The sequence below is a fragment of the Bombus flavifrons genome, chromosome 4 (assembly GCF_040668555.2).
Source record: "Bombus flavifrons isolate JBK064 chromosome 4, iyBomFlav1_principal, whole genome shotgun sequence".
NCBI classification, from domain to species: Eukaryota; Metazoa; Arthropoda; class Insecta; order Hymenoptera; family Apidae; genus Bombus; species Bombus flavifrons.
Window position 1 is genome coordinate 16291255 of NC_138445.1, and position 17715 is coordinate 16308969.

Below are 17715 nucleotides of genomic sequence, written 5' to 3' on the forward strand. Positions count from 1 at the left end.
CGAGAGATGAGAGCTTCGTCAGTATAACATCGTTTTTAAAAATAACATCGATGTTTCCTTATCGAAATATAACTTCTCATCTATGTGCTGATCGAACTCTGATCTCTGATCACAAGAAATTACAAATATAATACTCTTATTTTAGCTTTGATAAAGAAAGAAAGAGAGAGAGAAAAAGAAAGAAAAAAAGAAAGAAAGAAAAATAACATGTACAAACGAAATGTTACTATTCATGGATATTTATTTTTCAAAGGAGATAGTTAAGAGATCTAATTCTTTATGTAAGCTATTGTGCGGTGTTACACAGGCCTACAAAATTCAGACTTACAAACGATTAATACACCGTAAGATTTGTCGATAATTGTATCGAATTCTAATAGTACGCATAAAAGTAAGACAAACAGCGAGTTCCAGATACTTTTCAGCCATTAAAAGTTGTATTGTATCATGTTTACCCCCGAGATTTTATGCGATTATATTTAAGATACAATTGAAGGCAGTACGCTTATGTGAATGGTAACTATACATACATATATGAAAAAAAATATATCAATGTATTTAAATAAACGCTATATATAAACCAGTTCAATCGCGTATAACAAAGGATAATAAGGTAGAATAATAATTAATTAGAGATCGCTACAGCAGGACTGATAGCTCTGTGTATTGCTTTTTTCAATACATCGGGGCAGACATGATACAGCCAAATGCAAATGTCACGATAACTTAACGTTACATTTCTCTTCTAATACAAAACATAGAAAATTCACGACGTGATTACATTACTTTAATAAATTGCTAAAAAATTACCTTTACTATCTGATCCAAAAAGTTCTATATATTATCGGAGGAGTTACATGAGGGTCTTAATTATATTTTTTAAAGAAATATCATTTACTTTGCGATCATATGAGTATGTCGAATAGAGGTGAGTGTGATGATTCTGTATTTTACATGATTGCTAAAAAAATATACAGATATATGTTTATTCTCAAGAGAAAGAGAGGCGAGTTTATTTCAGAACTTTTTGATCAGATATGATCGAATGCATTTATCGATAATTTATAAATTATTTGTTGCCAGTCGTATTTAATTGTGTTTAATATATACTACAAAGTGACTTATAGCAACGGCACGTTTCATTATTACGAACAATTTTTAGCAGTCGTCTTCAGACCTTGTACGACTTACTTTTATACCCGTCATCTAAAAGTTGCAATTTATATTTATAGCGCGTTCTGCAGTCCGATTTTATTGTTTGCTAAGGATACATTATTATTTCCACTAGTATAATTTGCAGACTCGTTTCTTAATTCGCGAAGTATCATATCTCTGACTGACTCTTCCTTTTGCTCTTCATTGCAATCATCTTTTACTTCTTTCTTGACATTTACTATATCGTGATCTTCCTGAAGATGCAAGACTAAAGAAGGTAAGGCATAAAATATTTTGTCACAAAGATTGCACTGGAATGTCTTGCCATCTGTTGCTTGCAAGCAGTACTCGTAATCTTTCATAGAACTATATGTTTGTCTATGCAACGCTAAATGCTTTTCATGGTCCATAGCGAGAATAAATTCGTAAGAACAAATTGGACACTTTAAGTTATGCTTTGTCCACATTGTATGCGCTTTTAATCGATGCAAACTATCATAAACTTTACCACAAACAGGACACTTCATGCATTTATGATTATTTAGGGTCTCTCTGCTTTCGTATAATCCACTACATTCCTTACATTGATAAGTTCTTTCTCTTTTACATGCATGCTTAAACCAATGCTTTTCTAACTGTGGTAACAAATCAAATACTAGTTTGCAGAGAGTACATACGAATCTTCCTCGATGATCTCTTTTCATAGTGAAGTTCGATGCTCGTATGTCCCAATGTTTTTCGAAATTATTTTTACGCATTAAGTTTTCGTTACAAAACTCACATTGGTCCTGATGTTTAGATAGATGATTAAATAACATACCAGGCTCTGTATTTGTGTAATTACAAAAGGAACATACAAAAGTATCGTCTTCCTTGTACACATGTGAGTATAAGTGTTTTTGGAATGAGTTTGAAGTGAAAAACATTGCACCACATGCTGGACATTTTAAATAAGGTTTACCTCTTTCAGTGTAATATAACGGCAAAGGTCTGAAGCTTTGTAACCAGCCAGCATTATCTTTGGAATCTAGAATGTTTTGCTGATCCATAGAAGACTCTTCGTAATCTATTTCTTCCATGGCTGGCACACGTTCGTCTACGTCGGTAGAAATGATTGAATGTTCTTCCTCTTTTATTTCAACTATTGGTTCATGCTTCGGTATCAGTTTTCTCAACAATAACACTTTATTATGTCGCTTAGAGCGATGTCGAGATTTAGACTTTTTGTTAGCCAAAGAGCGTTCATTATTTAATTTCTTTGTCATTAATGCATTGTCCGATTCCAACTGTGTTATTATTATAAACTCTTTATTATTAGGTACAGAAGTAACATACGACAAAGGTGAATCCGCTCTCAAGTCATCCCAGTCACTGGCAGTGGATTCACTAGTGACTTCTGAATCATTTTCAACGGACAAAAGTTCAGAAGATACATCGTCTTCTTGAGATCCAATGTCATCGTCATCATCTTCTGCGGAAAGGAGCGCTGTTCTTAATATTTCTCCATTCGATATTGGATATTTATCTTTTTCATAGCTTTCTCCATCGTTTCTTCTCTCGTTAGTTTCTTCATCTCCCATTGCGGTTTTTGAAAAATCTTTGCATTCTGAATCCTCTAGCGTTAGCATTTTGCGTTTGTAAAAGTCCTACGACTTGTACTTAATTACTGCAACACATAAAATTAGACATTACTCTGCTTATAAACTGTTTACACGAAGAGTTCTCAAAGATGAAACATAACCTTAGTTTCCATTTTATGCACCGCATCTTTCACTTTTAAACAGCTCAATCGTAAATGAACGATGATTAAATCAAATCTTTAAACAGTCGTTGTTAATGATCAATTAAACAAATTGTACTTACATGTGGACATTTAACGTGGCCCCTCCTCGCGACGCTCTTTGCGGTGCAAACATCGATTTGTATCTGCGTGGAATTCTTTAAAGACGTATCAAAAGACGGACAAAAAAAGTATGTGCCATAACGTGAATTCGTCATTTAATTTCCAAAATTCCACGCGAAACTCGTAAGTCTCGGAGTTCTTATTATTATTCACACTTGAATAACTTTGATCAGCTGTTTTCTGATTACACAAAATTGACAGGACGTCTCAGTTCGCGTCCAACCGATGACCTGCCGATGGTGACACGAAAAGTATCTCTCAACTTCTCTTGGTCGAATTTCTTGTGTTTTATGACATTTATTCGAGGTAAAGAAAGACTACTTGAAATACCTGTTACGATTATGTCGAAAATTTCTGCTGTTTACGTATAATCTGATTAATTATTTCTAGTAATGAAATTTTACTAAGTTATATTGAAACGCAATATACAACTCCGCGTACCTTATACGCGTAGAACGTATAGTTGAGAGACACTGTCACAGGAATAAGCCATGTATGTAACTGTATGTAGATATAGAGGAGGCATATAGGAGGGCTCGGAGATTTATTAGAACACGTATGAGAAATTAATATATTTTTAACATCGGTATTTGTATCTTTACAAAATTATCATATAAAATCATTGTAATATACAAAATTATTGGTACTACATTATATTTAAATGTTAAATGCGTGTGTACCTCGACAGTGTGTATTTTGAAAAGCAAGAGGGATAGAATAAAAAAAAAGAATAGTAAGTTAACAAATATTTTTCCTTAACTATAACAAAAACTGTTCTGTCTTGACTCTAAAATTATAAACTATAATCTTCGATATTGTTACTTAATTACGTGTCAATGTATATAAATACATGAGACATATTATCTACAACAAGTCCTCACTCTTTCACAGAATACTTATATAAAAGTACTATATTAAATTAACAAAACTTGGAGCTTTTAACAAATGCAGTAACACTTATTTTTTAAACTTCCATATATAATTCCTCCAAGTTAATTATATATTAACAAGCCTCAATTCATTGTAACAAACGAATGTTAATACATTCTATCCTTTTGAATTATGTTAATTAAAACATCCTATCTATCATTTTGAAATTGGAGGAAACTGATCTCAAAGACTGACTGGGACTATATATCCCAGTTTCAAGGATATGTTTTATCTAGTTCAATGTATACTACAGTACAAATTATTATTGCCTTTATCGTTGGAAGAAAATTCGTCGCGAAAAAGTTAAGGGGTTAAACAGCCTCTCTCTTGAGAATCGGCGCTTCAATTCTTGCTTCGCTTTTTGTGTTCGTGTCCATGACCGAAGTCGGCAGCGTACGCATGTGGATAGTCGTAACCGTGGCCGTGACCGTACTCGTGGCCGAAACCGTGTCCAAAACCGGCGCCAAAACCATGAACGAACTGCGCGGGCAACGGATGGCCATGCAGCCCGTGGCCATGCAACACAGGATAAAAGTGACCGCCGCCATAACCTCTACCGTCGTATGCCGGTGAGCCAACCGGACCAGCACCAATCAGCGGGATCGGACCTGGATGAACCGGAATCGGAACTGGAACCGGGACCGGTATTGGAAACGCTTGCTTTACCGGTACTGGATACGGTTGTTGTACTGGCACCGCCACGGGGTGCTTCACCGGTATTGCAATTGGGCGTTCCACCGGGACCGGAACTGCCTATGGATAAGTAGATTTCAAAGATGAATTACCTGTTTTGAGAGGTAAATTCTGTGAATGAAAGTTAGTAGTTAGATGGAATGTGGACCGTTTAGGAGGGATTACAAAGGTTAACCTTTCGTTGGACAGTAGCATACAGAGTAATTTCGAAACTGTAGTACAACCGGAGAGGTAAGAATAAGTCGAAAATATAGAATAAAATTTGTTTATACCACGTTTCGAAAATATAGGGTAAAATATGGATTTCAAAAAGATTGTTAAGCGAATATAGAACGAAAATGTTGTCGATATCGTTTGAAAAACGAAGCGTCAGGTAAAAGAATTTAGGGATGTTTCCTTACCTCGTGTATCGGAATGGGAACCGGGACCGGTTTGTGAATGATCTTTTCGATCGGAACTGGCACGTGATACGGTTTCTCGATGTAAACTGGCTGTGGAACAGGAACTGGTCTTTCCAGAACCACGTGTTTCGTTATGTATACTGGAAACGTTTTCAACAAATCGGCCCCCCCAATTGGTAAAGAGATAGCAGGTACTCTACCGTATGATAATCCGCTATGCAATCTATCAATCACAAAACATAAGCATCATCATTCTAGAGATTTCAAGTCAAAGATGATTCCAATCGAAAGTTAAAAATATGAATTACGAAGTTATAATATCATTACCCTCCATGAGCTAAGTTAAAGGGAGGAAATTTGAGCCCTTTCCAACCTGGATCACCTAACCATGGTTGTCCATGGCCGTACCCATGAGAATTTGGTATTCCAACCCATCCGCCAGCTTCTGGTATTCCCCGTTTACTTTGTTTCGTATCGTTTGTTTCTGCAGTTAGCGCGTAGCCACAGCAAAGTATTAGGAACAGCTGAAATTCAATGTTTTTACAAAATTACTTTATAATTGTTTAAAGTCAATCCAATTTTTTTTCATTTCTTCGTGCTTTGTATTTTTACACTTCTTGACAACGCAACTTCGACGCAAATTCTTCTCACACATTTAGAGATATCTAACTCACCAATTGAAAAATCAAATGATTCCAAGTTTATCGATTCGTTAGTAACTTTAACTTTGTCCTGACATTGTCTACCTTTAGTTTGATTGTTTGAACCATCGAATGACAGGAAATGGTTGGCTCGCTGTTACCACGAATCTATCACGTCTGTTTAACACAGTGTTGCGGATTTCTTAGCGTACTTGGCTCGGATCCAGGAATGATCAAAGAATCACAATTCACCGGACGTGTTTGTGTTTACTGATCGGTCTCAAACGTTTCTGATCTTTTTTTAAGCAAAGAGGTTAGCAAAGTGAGTTAAAGTAAATTGTACTAAACATTGTTGCCAATATTTGACGGCCACAGTGTGGAAGCTTAGAAAGAACAGAAGAAAATAACGAAGTCCTATGTTTCAACATGGAAGCAGCATTCAATAAAACATCGTAGTCAACAACGCTAATTGTATAATTACTGTAATACGTGTTATAACACCTATACGTACTTTATACGCACACGTAGACACCTGTAGGTACGTATACATAAAATATTAACGAGTCACATAGTGACTGTACTTACTTACATAATTTAATTTGTGATCGTTAATGACTATTGATCATTAATAAAAAATAAATAAATAATAACAATTAGAGGACCGAGAAACGTTTCTGGAACTTTGTGCCGAGTACACGTATTACGAATTGCACCTCTCAATGCTACATGATGTAAAATGGATTGTACGAAAAAGGTAATTGTACTAAATTACTACCTTCTACTAAATTACGAGTTCTGTTTGAAACATTTTTCGAATAACCAACAATTCTTTGAGATAATTGCATTTGCAGATTGAAATGACTGACTGTTCTGTTTGCAAGGATTTTAGATTGTATATAATTATGAATTATATAAATTACACGTATGAACAACATACAGGGTGTACCGAAAATCGTAGTGCAAGTCGAAAGGCGGTGATTCTCCGTGGAAAAGTAAGTGGAAAATGTAGAATGACGACAATTGCCGATACAAGCCTTCGTTTTCGAGAAAATCAACTATGAAATTCCGTCCACTTGACTGTCGTTACTTTTCAAGCTCACGTAACGCAACTTCATAGTCGATTTTTTCGAAAACGAAGAGTTGTATCACGATTCTTCATTACATTCTCTATATAAAATATTCAATGCGAAATACTCGTTATAATATTCGGCGGGAGAACCAGATCTCTTATCTAGGTTCTATTTTTTAATTAAATATAAATATTAGCGTCGTATCCAGCGCGAAGGAGTTAATACTCATGCATATAATATAATATATCAGATTATATAGCCTTACAGAGATCATAGTTCGACGAATAGATCGCCAATTAAAGATTTTGTCATATAACGATTAGACTGCGGATGGACGTTGTTAAGAAACTGGAATTTACTTAGAGATTAGAGATCATTAAATATTATAATAAGTGCTTTAAATATTTTATACATTTTTGTATATTATGTGTATTCTGTACATTTTTACACGTCTATATATATACCTTATATATTATGTATTATGTATTTCGTATAAATGCTTAAATATCCGCGGTTTACTTATGATACTTGCTGATTTATGTTTCTTACCGAGATCATAGACATTGTGGTCTCGTTGAGGAGGAACTGTTCGTCAAATCGAGAAAAGCGTTAGCTTTATATATTCGCTGTTTGTCGAGGTAAACAGATCGATAGTTCCGGATGGTCCAAGTCAGGTTCCCGTGTTTGATAGGATCAGGAACTCGACCTTGTTGACTGGCGAGTTTTGTATTTCCGGTGAAGAAAGTGGTTAAATACTTACTATAACGAATCTGGTTCACGTTGACGCCGTATTCGATGGCCACGCGTAGCACTGCTCTCATATCTTTACTCCAAGTGTTTCGTCGAATTGAAACGTTCATCACTAGACCATGGGTTTTCCCAAAATCAAATAAAAAGACACTTTGATCGACGCAAGATTTATTGTAGACTTTAGATTTACTTTTTAGATATTAAACTTTCACGATGATCGGATGGAATATTTGTGATCCTGCGGTTTTCAATCGCGTAATTCTCTTTTCCTCTTTGCAGGTCTGCCCTGAGAAAGTGAACCGGAACGTCCACGAAACGTCGCGCCATAACAAAGCGCAACACGCTGTTAATACGGTTGAAACACGAAGAGACACAACTATACGTCGTAGGATTGATCGACAGCCTATCGAGAATAAAATTCCGTTTGAAGAAATTGCTGCTACGCGAACGATAGAAAAATTTCTCTGCGATCTTCAAGTTTTAATACTTATAAGCAGCGGCGTGTGTTCTCCGTGAAATCGTTTCATCGACACGATCTTCGTATGGTCGTAAAAATACATAAAGCTTGCTGAAATTGAGCGAATCGCAATTCGTGTCACGATTTAGAATCGGTGAACGCATAGCATTCTTCGGTTTCTGTAACGCGGAGCTGTCGCCTTTACTCGGCCAACGAGATCAACGAAACCGGCTGGTCCGTTTCTTGCACCAGTGTCGCTGGTTTGTTTCCGCGTTGGCCGCATCCGCGAACTTTCTTAACTTTCATTTTCTAATACGTACGAGCTACTTCTAATGCCGGCCACTACCTTTCATCCATTATTCATCGTTATGAAGGCCGGTGAGCGCATAACAGGCTTGTAGTACGTACGTATTAGCCCTACAATGACGAAATACCTGACGGTCAAGTTAGACAACTTCAATTAACTTTCAATTAACCAAGCAAGTCGTTGGTTCGTCAAGTACAAGGTCTCAAGTTGTATCGATATGCTTATACGAAGGAAGTTATTTATTATTTGATTAACTTTTATCGCTAGTAACGTTAATTTTTAACGATTAACTGTTCACGCGGTACCGAATGAATTATTAAATAAAAATAGTTCTGTGTACGAACAAGCTTATTCGAAAATTATCGCGCCGCATATCCGTACGCGACAAATTTTCAAATTTCATTTGTCCGCTTGCAGATAACGCCTTGAACAAACGAACCTTACAACCGACTTGTTTTCGCATCTCTGTAACTCTCTTTGACTTATCCTCGTTAATGATCGATTCGTCCTTACGGCCTAAACTCGTCGAATCGTTCCACGATACGCACGTTCAGCTATAACGTAAAGCGTTTTTTCTAACGCGCGTCTCACGCTTACGTGAAAGACACATTTGTATTCCCTTTTGTCTACGAGCGCAGCCACGCTTCCGCCAGGATATGAAACAAAAATGTCACGAAACTACGCTCCAACCGCATAACCAGGTTGCTATAGAACCGTGTCACGATTCGGCGCATCGCTATTCTTATTAATTTGAATGTTCACGTAGACAATTTTCACCTAGCCGTCGCTCGGCTATCCGAACGATCTCGAAGACGGATACTTCGTCACGCGAAATTGTTCACGTTCGTTCTAATATTTGAATGACGGATGATACCGTCTCGTCCCGTGTTATGCACATAGTCATGCTCGTTATGTGTAAACGAAAGAAAAGCGGTCACGACCGCTATTTGGCCATCACCCAGGATTGGACGCAGCGAAAGTCCATTGAGTTCGAACCAAGACAACGATGGTTCCTTCCTATTGCGATGTGTCACCTGTGCATGCCCTATAAATACTTATGGGGGTCACCGATAGCGAGCAAACGCAGTTTTCCTTCGGCCTCGTAGTTGCGAGCTAGGATTTAGGGAGCGTCTCGAGAATCGATCATGAAGATTATTTTGGTATTGTTTCGTTCGTTCTTTTCTTTTCTCTCTTTTCTTTAATTTATCCTTCGTCTATTTAGTTTATTTAGTTTTATCGTTCTTGCAATTTTATTCCATTCTACTGCCACTGTGTTTCGTTGCTTTTTTGTAAAACAGCGAAATTGGTTTTGGACGGTGATAAAGTACTTGGTGGTTAAATTAGCTGCGAATAAGTGATCTAAGGATTACATAGCTTCCGTGGATTGTTGTTGTGTGGTTTGAACAATTTTTGTATCAACAGTGAAGTTTCAGTTTATATATTTCCGCGAATTATGTATGAGCTTATTGTGTTTGTAAAATAGGATAGAACTTTTCTGTTTATTTCTCTTTCCTCTACGTTCTACGTTCACCATTGACACGATATCCCGTTCATTCGCAGGTCCTGTCGTTGTTCCTGGCGGTCAGTGCAGCGATTATCGTCGATAAGCACGAGAAGACTAAGCCTGTTGCGTCGAAGAGACACGACAAGAGAGGACTCGTAAATTTGGAATATGGTGTACCCGATCATCCGTACGGTCATCCTGAACCGGCGCCTGTCTTCGAACCTTCTCTTCCGGACGTGGGTGGACACTTGGAGTCTGTGATCGCGCCTGTAGCACCTCCGCCACCGCTACCTGTAGCGCACGCAGCTCGTTAGTACTTTACTTGCTAGTTTACTGTGTTTTAATTATATTGAAAATTAATGGCACGCTGATCACGATATTAACTACAAATTAGAATAACATATCGGAATCATTGATTTGAAACTAATTAACACAAAGTACGATAATCGATATAGGTAGACACAACATTACGAAATATCTAATTTATTTGTTGTTTATGACGTTTGTTTGTTTGTTTGTTTGTAAACGAATGTTTATTGACGAGATTTCTTTCACGAGATACAAAACGACGTGTAGTACTTCGTTTGAAAAACCGATGGTCACCTTAGTTTTTCTAAAAATATTGCGGACGCAAGAAATTCGCGTAGATTGTCATGCTCGCTATTCCTTTACTTTTATCATTGATTATTTGTGAGAGACACGTTGATGCAATAAGCGATTACCTTGTATGCGTAATGATAAGAAATTCGATCGCGTTATTACCATTGCTAAGTCCATGTCCGAAATGGGATATACCGTCATCAAAGAGAAATTCTTGATAGCGCCCTTGAGCAACGGTAAAAGCGTGTGTCGAAATTATGAAAGAAAAGATTATTAGTGACACCATTCGTTGTTTAGAATGTGGCTTTGAGCAAGCGATGGAATTTAAACGTCGAATACGAATTAGAATCGACGACGAGAGGGGTTTCCTACGTGTTCTTCCTCTGCTCTCTGTAACCATTCTATTTGATCGCAATTTATCTTGGTGCAATTTAGCGCATTAAATATTTTGTTATTGTACAATTAATCGTTAAATTGTCAGGAAGAAATTATTCGCGTATTTTGAAGCTGCGATAAATGCATCCTCTCGTAGAACACGCAACACGATGTTTAAATCCCATTCTTAGGTCATAGTCATCGCGGATAAATATTCGCGCGCATGGCGTTCTGAAGAACGAAACATCCGAAGACCACGATGCACCGAGTCGTACAGATCTGCGTAAATATTTAATTTACTAATTCAATTCGTTAATATATTGACGCATTGAGTTCTCAATTCCCGTCTCAATTCTCGTACAAACCAGCGAATATAGAGGTAGCGCTGTGTCCGGGTATCAACGTGAGTATAAGCGATATACAAAATCCAGAAACGAAGCTGGATCGCATCTGGTCGCAAGAAGACGACTGACCCAAAGAACTGACCAAACTGAAATCTCTTCTTTATTTCAACAGCCGCAGTTCCAGTACCGGTGCCTCAGCCAGTGCCGCATCCGGTTCCAGTCGCTGTGCCTCAGCCAGTGCCGCATCCGGTTCCAGTCGCTGTGCCTCAGCCAGTGCCGCATCCGGTTCCAGTCGCAGTTCCCGTGACGAAGCACGTGGCGGTGCCTGTACCAGTCGATCGAGCGGTTCCATTTCCTGTGGATCGTCCTGTTCCCGTGCCAGTGGCTGTTCCCGTGCCAAAACCGTATCCAGTCCACGTGGAGAAGATCGTGCACGTCGATAGACCAGTGCCAGTACCGTTCGACAGGCCAGTCCACGTGCCAGTGGATCGACCAGTAGCCGTTCCTGTTCCAGTACCCAAACCGTATCCGGTTCCGTACGAAAAGGTGGTCCACGTGGACAGGCCCTATCCTGTTCACGTAGCAGTGCCTTACCACGTTCCCAAACCTTATCCAGTACCTGTTGCTGTTCATGCTCACAAGACGCATGGATGGTTCAAGTAGGGTTTCTTCGAGATATCTCTGTCGGTTAACCAAAATTTTCTACGTTGGAGCTACTGGCGGTCGATGGTTGTGTACGATAGCGTTGAGAAGTTTGGCATCGTTTCATCGATTTAACGCTTTGGCCATTTCTCGTCTCGGATTTTAGAATTAGATTGCGGGGTACGTAGCTGTTTAGGGGCATTTGAGGATGCACAGAATTGATATATTGTACAAAAATATGTAAAATATCCAGAGCAGAGTATTTCTTACGTCGGTTGTCACAGGCGAAACGAGTCTATACTCTTTTTAATTACGTTCACAGAAATAACTCTGTTTCGAGCGCGGATTAACGCGTGTTGTCTGCTACGTTTCTCCAAGTCTTACCACCGACGATTTCCAAACATCGAATCTATCGACCCTTAATAATACACCGACAGTTGTTAACGCACCGACCGAAGTGAGAAAAATGACAGGTTTTTGACAAAAATTTACTACGCCAGCAGCGTATTTGGTACAAAATTTGAAATGAACTAGCTGGAGTTTATAATGAAAAAGAGCTACGGAAAGTTATACAAGAAACTGTATAAAGAATCTATAGAGAAAAACTAGAGAAAGTCTTGGAAAAATTGGAGTAATTTTTGTTTTTAAATTACAAACCAGTTGTTTTGACTGCGTTGGTAGCTCTTGCGTCAACTCTTAACTAATATCGTTGTATCGTACAAGTGGCTGCTAGAATTTCATTTAGATCATTTAATTTTATATGCTAGAGATTTATCGATAATTTTTATCGCGTATCGCGCGTATAACACAAAGTAAAATTAAATGATCCAAGTGAAACTACTACGACCATTTCTAATCTAACGAGACCAGTTAAGCGTTAAACGACTTTTTCCAACGTTATTTTGGCTAATCGTCCTTCCGAATTTTCTGACACTAGTCCATTCCAATAGTATAGTAATTGTTGCTAAAACGTTAGAAGAGCGAATTGTGTGAATGGTGTACATAGTACTACGCACTGACACTGCCAAGAATTTTTGTATCGATGAATCTTTAATACGTTTATTTGTTGTTATATACACTAAATTTAACACCGTTAAGGATTTTTATATTAACAGTTTTTTCTTCTTTTTTCTTTTTTGATACGTTTGTAGTTGTACAAGCGAGGATTAATAAAGTTCTCCCTTAGAAAGTATGATTCGCTTGATTTGTAGCGACCTTGCACGAAGAAGAAAGTTAGAGCTTAGAAACTTTCCTGTACTAGGATTTCTTTTGCGATAATTTTGCATAGATTAACCCTTTAGTCTGGTTGAAATGTCAAACAAGTAATTTCCATCGATTAACGTATTAACACATGTAGGATATGTAGTTTGAAAGTTGGTTTATCCACGATTCATTTTAAGTAAACTATCAATGAGATTCGTGCAGGTTCCATATGGAAATATATCAATTCCTTTTATTCCTTCAACTGTAAACAGTCCACATATCCGATTTTATATTAACGATCTCATCGATAACCGTATATAATCAAACCAAATTTCTTTTTCCTACATTTTCTACGTATTCTCGATCGCCACATTGGAGATGCGACTGTTCAGACGACGGAATTTTCGGGTAGCGGAACACGCGCGTCTTCTTGTAATTCTACCTTCTTCTGTCAGTCCATGTTTCAACAACAATAATACGAAAACAATTACAAGCAACAAAACATAACGTAGACAACAACAATAATAATAATACGAAACAACAACAATTATACGAAAACAATTACAAGCAACAAAACATACCGTAGACAACAACAATAATAATAATACGAAACAACAACAATAATACAAAAACAATTACAAGCAACAAAACATAACGTAGACAACAACAATAATAATAATACGAAACAACAACAATAATACGAAAACAATTACAAGCAACAAAACATAACGTAGACAACAACAATAATAATAATACGAAACAACAACAATAATACGAAAACAATTACAAGCGACAAAACATAACGCAGACAACAACAATAATAATAATACGAAACAATAACAATAATACGAAAACAATTACAAGCGACAAAACATAACGTAGACATAATACTCTACATAAATATTTCGTAGCGATAAATCTGAGAAATTTCCAATACATCAAACTGCGTCTAATCGTATTCCGTATGCGTCGTAAACCATCTAAATGTAAAACGCGAGAAGAATTTATTGTCGCTTGTACTCGAATATTTCTTATTGATCCGTATTCGAACAACAATAATACGAAAACAATCACAAGCGATAAAATACAACGTAAACGTAATATTCTTCCAATTACTTGCGCATTCTACGTAAATATTGCTTTATACCGGTAAATCGTTCAGAGAAATTTTCAATACATCGAGCTGCGTTGAATTGTATTCCGTTCGCGTCTCAAACCGTCTAAGTATAAGACGCGGTATGAATTCATTGTCGCTTTCATTGTAATATCTTTTTAGCTCTAGCTTCTAAAACGTTGATAACAGTAGTAACACCATTGCGTTCCGAATAAGGCCAGTTGGTAAGACGAGGCATCTTAATATCCGCTTATGAACGAGAGTGTATATGACGTTAGAAATTGACAGCGACGTTAATAAAATACAATCGCACGTCCTTGGCGCTGCCACTTTGTTACACGTAGAATTCAAATGGATTATTGTAAAGTCGCACCTAAATGTGTAAAACGCGCATATATCGTTCTGTCTATCGGTAAAGGTTAGGTAATTCCGCGTAAGGTGCACTATATGAGGCGCTGCGGACATGACGCTATACAGGGTGTTCGGGGCGTAAAAAGATTCAGGGGTTGATCGTTGGAGCTAAGATAAGACAAAAGTTAAGAATAAAAAGATCGCGTTTTCGGCCTTGCCTTCTGCTTACTGGCGATTAAAGGATTACGCGCGTTCTTGGCCAATGTACAGATCGCTGAAAAATTGAAGCGCCTTTGCTCGGTAACTTCGGTCGAAGATATTTGTAGCGTAGATTCACTTTCCTGCGATTTCCTTGAAGCTTTTACCATACGTTATGCGGCATATCACCTAAACATAGTTCCATTTTTAGAGAAGATAGTCTTAGTAGCTAGTGAAAATATTCACCTTAACAATCTTGATAGTCTTAACACGTATTCTCTATAGTATTTGTTTCTCTTCAAGTGTAATTATAGTTCAGGCGATGGAAACTTTTATTAAAAAAAGACGAGTTATGTAGAAGTGCTTATGACGCATTGATCGATCTGGCGTATCATTTCCTATAAGACAAAAAAAAAAGCTTGAATCATCGAAGTCAAAAGATTGTCAGTTTAAAATACTGAAAATTAAGTCCTCGCGTGATCCGTGAAGAAGATAATCGCGAGAAATCCTTCGATTCTTCGTGCGATTTAATTCCAACGTTTTACATCATAATTAATTAACAGTTTTCATAATACGTCGAGTTTTTGATCCGATCGTGCTGTCGCGACTAACCTTAAATTAAGAAAATACGTACCAAGGAAAGCAATGTCTGATTGCGAGAGAATCGTCTTACGATAAATGTAAAGCCTGATATACAATTATTATTCTTCTTATATGATTATTATTTTCGAAGTATCGCAAAACCGAGGGATTTTACAGCAGTGGAATAGAATCGAAATACACAGTTGAAACGTATCGAAAAAGAAATGAATCGAGTCGTTACGCGTGACAAATGTAATAATAGGTAACGAAACACATTTATAAACGTTTACGTAAATATATGCAGATTAATCTAGCGCTTGATTCGAGAAGACGTCATTTAGCTTGCTAATAACTGAAATTTAATATACAGCAAAGGATTGTATTTACTTGGTTTATGTGTTGAGTCATAAAACTAGATGACTAGCATAAATTATTGCCGAGATGATTTTATAGACATTTCTAAGCGAATATCGTTTGATCGTTTAATTACATAAAATTATGATAATTACATTGTATATATATCGACGATGTTTAGGATCCTATGCATAATTATAATACAGATAGAACAACGGAAAGAAGGAACGATGAAATAAATAGAAGAATAATTCCTTTAAAATTGCAATTAAGCTACTGTATGCTATATATATATATATATATACAATGTAATGATAGCGAAAGTAACAATTAAAATTCATCGTTATTTATTCGACAAAATGTCGTATATATGCGTTAATAGAGCGACACGAATGGCATTAGCATAAAATAAAATAATTAAAACAGATACAACAGTTCGGTTAAACGTAGTAAATATACATCGTTTTGTATTATAAATTGCACACGTAAAACTTTGCAATTCCAACGTGTTCCACTAACAGTTAACTATAGAATGCTCATATTTAATACATTCTTCTGCACCTTCACGCTCGATAGGCGTTACACTTGACACCAAAGAACAACGTAGTGTCGTACACAGGTGCAAATCTATAAAAGCGTCGTTCCGTTATACGAGAATCGCACGTTTCGTTACGCTTAAGTCCAGTACATCGATGGGAAATTAAAATTTTGACGGAATCCAATGTCAGAGAAAGTCTAGATGAATTTTATAACAGAATTTACGCAGCGTTTCAATTTCAATCCCTCTGGTCAAGTAAAATATTTTCTAACCTCAAACCAGTCGAAAATTTAAATCTCTCACCTGCGTTTAGGACATGAGCGACAAAGCGTACAATTTTAATAGAAAGATTGTTTCAGTTTCAAACTTTTATTCCGTAGAAATCTTTTTATTGTAAAATCGATCCTGTGGACTCAACGTCGAATCTGTTGGAAACTGATATTTGAAGACAGATAGTTGAGAGATTTAAATTTGTCAACTCGATGCTACAATTTTATGTTTCGTTTGAAACGAACAATTTCAAGGTCAACCTGTCGAAGAACCCGAAAGGAACCCACACCTGAAGAATAAAATTGAAAACGCAAGCGAAGCAATGGTTTTACGTGTAACGATATAACACGTTGTTTCGTAACGCGCACAATTAACTTATCCGATCGTAGTTTATTTCTTAGAGAAAATGAATCGCGTGAAAGACGATATCTTGCCGAATGATGCATAAAGCGTGTCTTAATAATTTCAGCGTTGCGTAATAATTTAAAAATGTTCCGAAGATATCACGCTATTGTTAGCATCACGCACTTTTCCCCGAGTTGAACATATTTCTCTTTTCATCGTTTACTTTTACGATCATACACACCACTGTCAAGTAATCGTTAACTGAGCAAAAATATCTAATTTTATAATATCTCGTTGTTGTATGGAAGACGAAACAGCTGGAGGACAGTTTCAGTTGATTTGGACGCAGCATAAGAAAATACAGAGAAAGAATAATTTTTCTTCGTTCGTAAATCACGTCGCAAAATTTATAAAGAAAACGATCGGTAATTTTAACGTTCGATAAAATTGTTCGATGTAATCGACGATCAACCTTATGCCATGTGCCTCTTCGCAAGTCGAAATTCGCTGATAACGTCGCCAACAGAATCTGAAGTACATCGACCAACTCCACTTCTTCCACGAGGCAAAATCAAAATGTCAGAAAATCGTATTCGCGAACTAACACGAAAATCTTTTCGTCTTCGTGCGACACGGATGTCACGCTAATATTATCCGCTGTACCGATCCTCGTTTGCGAGAAATTTTGCGAAACTTTACAATGCAAGAGAATCTGAATATTTGTCCCGTTACGCTTTCAAAGTTGTACCATATTACCGTAAAAAAACGGTACGTAGCAAAGTCGTAAAAAAGCATGCACAGTGGCTACAGAGAGTATCGACAGGTCGTTGCATTTATTCTGTCGTTTATTCCGTTTCAGCGCTCCCCTGGTGTTTTGTAAAAATACAGGTTCGCCGAGCGATGGAGGAACGAAGACGATAGGAGAGACGAGACGCGAGAGGCGAAGATAAAAAGCAGAGAAGCGAACAATGGGAAGGCTTCGCATAAC

The 17715-nt window shown here is 37.2% G+C and overlaps 3 protein-coding genes across 5 annotated transcripts; 1 reads left to right on the top strand and 2 right to left on the bottom strand.

Moving 5' to 3' along the window:
- Positions 1-261: 261 nt before the first annotated feature.
- LOC138179372 (uncharacterized) lies at positions 262-3515 on the bottom strand. Its single transcript, XM_069112082.1, has 3 exons — positions 3389-3515; positions 3019-3288; positions 262-2821 (listed from the first exon to the last, which is right to left on the bottom strand). Exon 3 carries the CDS (start codon positions 2781-2783, stop codon positions 1227-1229), a length of 1557 nt encoding a protein of 518 aa, XP_068968183.1. The 5' UTR covers positions 2784-2821; positions 3019-3288; positions 3389-3515; the 3' UTR covers positions 262-1226.
- A 95-nt stretch (positions 3516-3610) lies between these two features.
- LOC138179375 (uncharacterized) lies at positions 3611-7460 on the bottom strand. Of its 2 annotated transcripts, none has more exons than XM_069112088.1 (4): positions 7343-7460; positions 5410-5606; positions 5083-5305; positions 3611-4741 (listed from the first exon to the last, which is right to left on the bottom strand). In XM_069112088.1, exons 1-4 carry the CDS (start codon positions 7355-7357, stop codon positions 4331-4333), a joined length of 846 nt encoding a protein of 281 aa, XP_068968189.1. In that variant the 5' UTR covers positions 7358-7460; the 3' UTR covers positions 3611-4330. The 2 variants fall into 2 exon arrangements, with proteins under 2 accessions (XP_068968189.1, XP_068968188.1); XM_069112087.1 differs by lacking the exon at positions 7343-7460 and adding an exon at positions 5829-5967.
- Positions 6120-11793, top strand: LOC138179374 (keratinocyte proline-rich protein). 2 transcript variants are annotated; one of them, XM_069112085.1, is made up of 6 exons: positions 6120-6261; positions 6381-6477; positions 6575-6715; positions 7823-8044; positions 9868-10120; positions 11303-11793. In XM_069112085.1, the coding sequence occupies exons 2-6, from the start codon at positions 6460-6462 to the stop codon at positions 11791-11793; spliced, it is 1125 nt and encodes a 374-aa protein (XP_068968186.1). In that variant the 5' UTR covers positions 6120-6261; positions 6381-6459. The 2 variants fall into 2 exon arrangements, with proteins under 2 accessions (XP_068968186.1, XP_068968187.1); XM_069112086.1 differs by lacking the exon at positions 6575-6715.
- Positions 11794-17715: the final 5922 nt, after the last annotated feature.

Coding starts and splice junctions, on each gene's coding strand:
- LOC138179375 (XM_069112087.1), bottom strand. CDS start 5,852: ATGGTTCAAACAATCAAACTAAAG. Junction 5,306..5,409: donor TTTAACTTAGCTCATGGAGG/GTAATGATATTA, acceptor TGTGATTGATAG/ATTGCATAGCGGATTATCAT. Junction 4,742..5,082: donor TTCCCATTCCGATACACGAG/GTAAGGAAACAT, acceptor ACTTATCCATAG/GCAGTTCCGGTCCCGGTGGA.
- LOC138179372 (XM_069112082.1), bottom strand. CDS start 2,783: ATGCTAACGCTAGAGGATTCAGAATGCAAAGATTTTTCAAAAACCGCA.
- LOC138179374 (XM_069112085.1), top strand. Junction 6,716..7,822: donor CGGTGATTCTCCGTGGAAAA/GTAAGTGGAAAA, acceptor TCCTCTTTGCAG/GTCTGCCCTGAGAAAGTGAA. Junction 10,121..11,302: donor ACCTGTAGCGCACGCAGCTC/GTTAGTACTTTA, acceptor TTATTTCAACAG/CCGCAGTTCCAGTACCGGTG.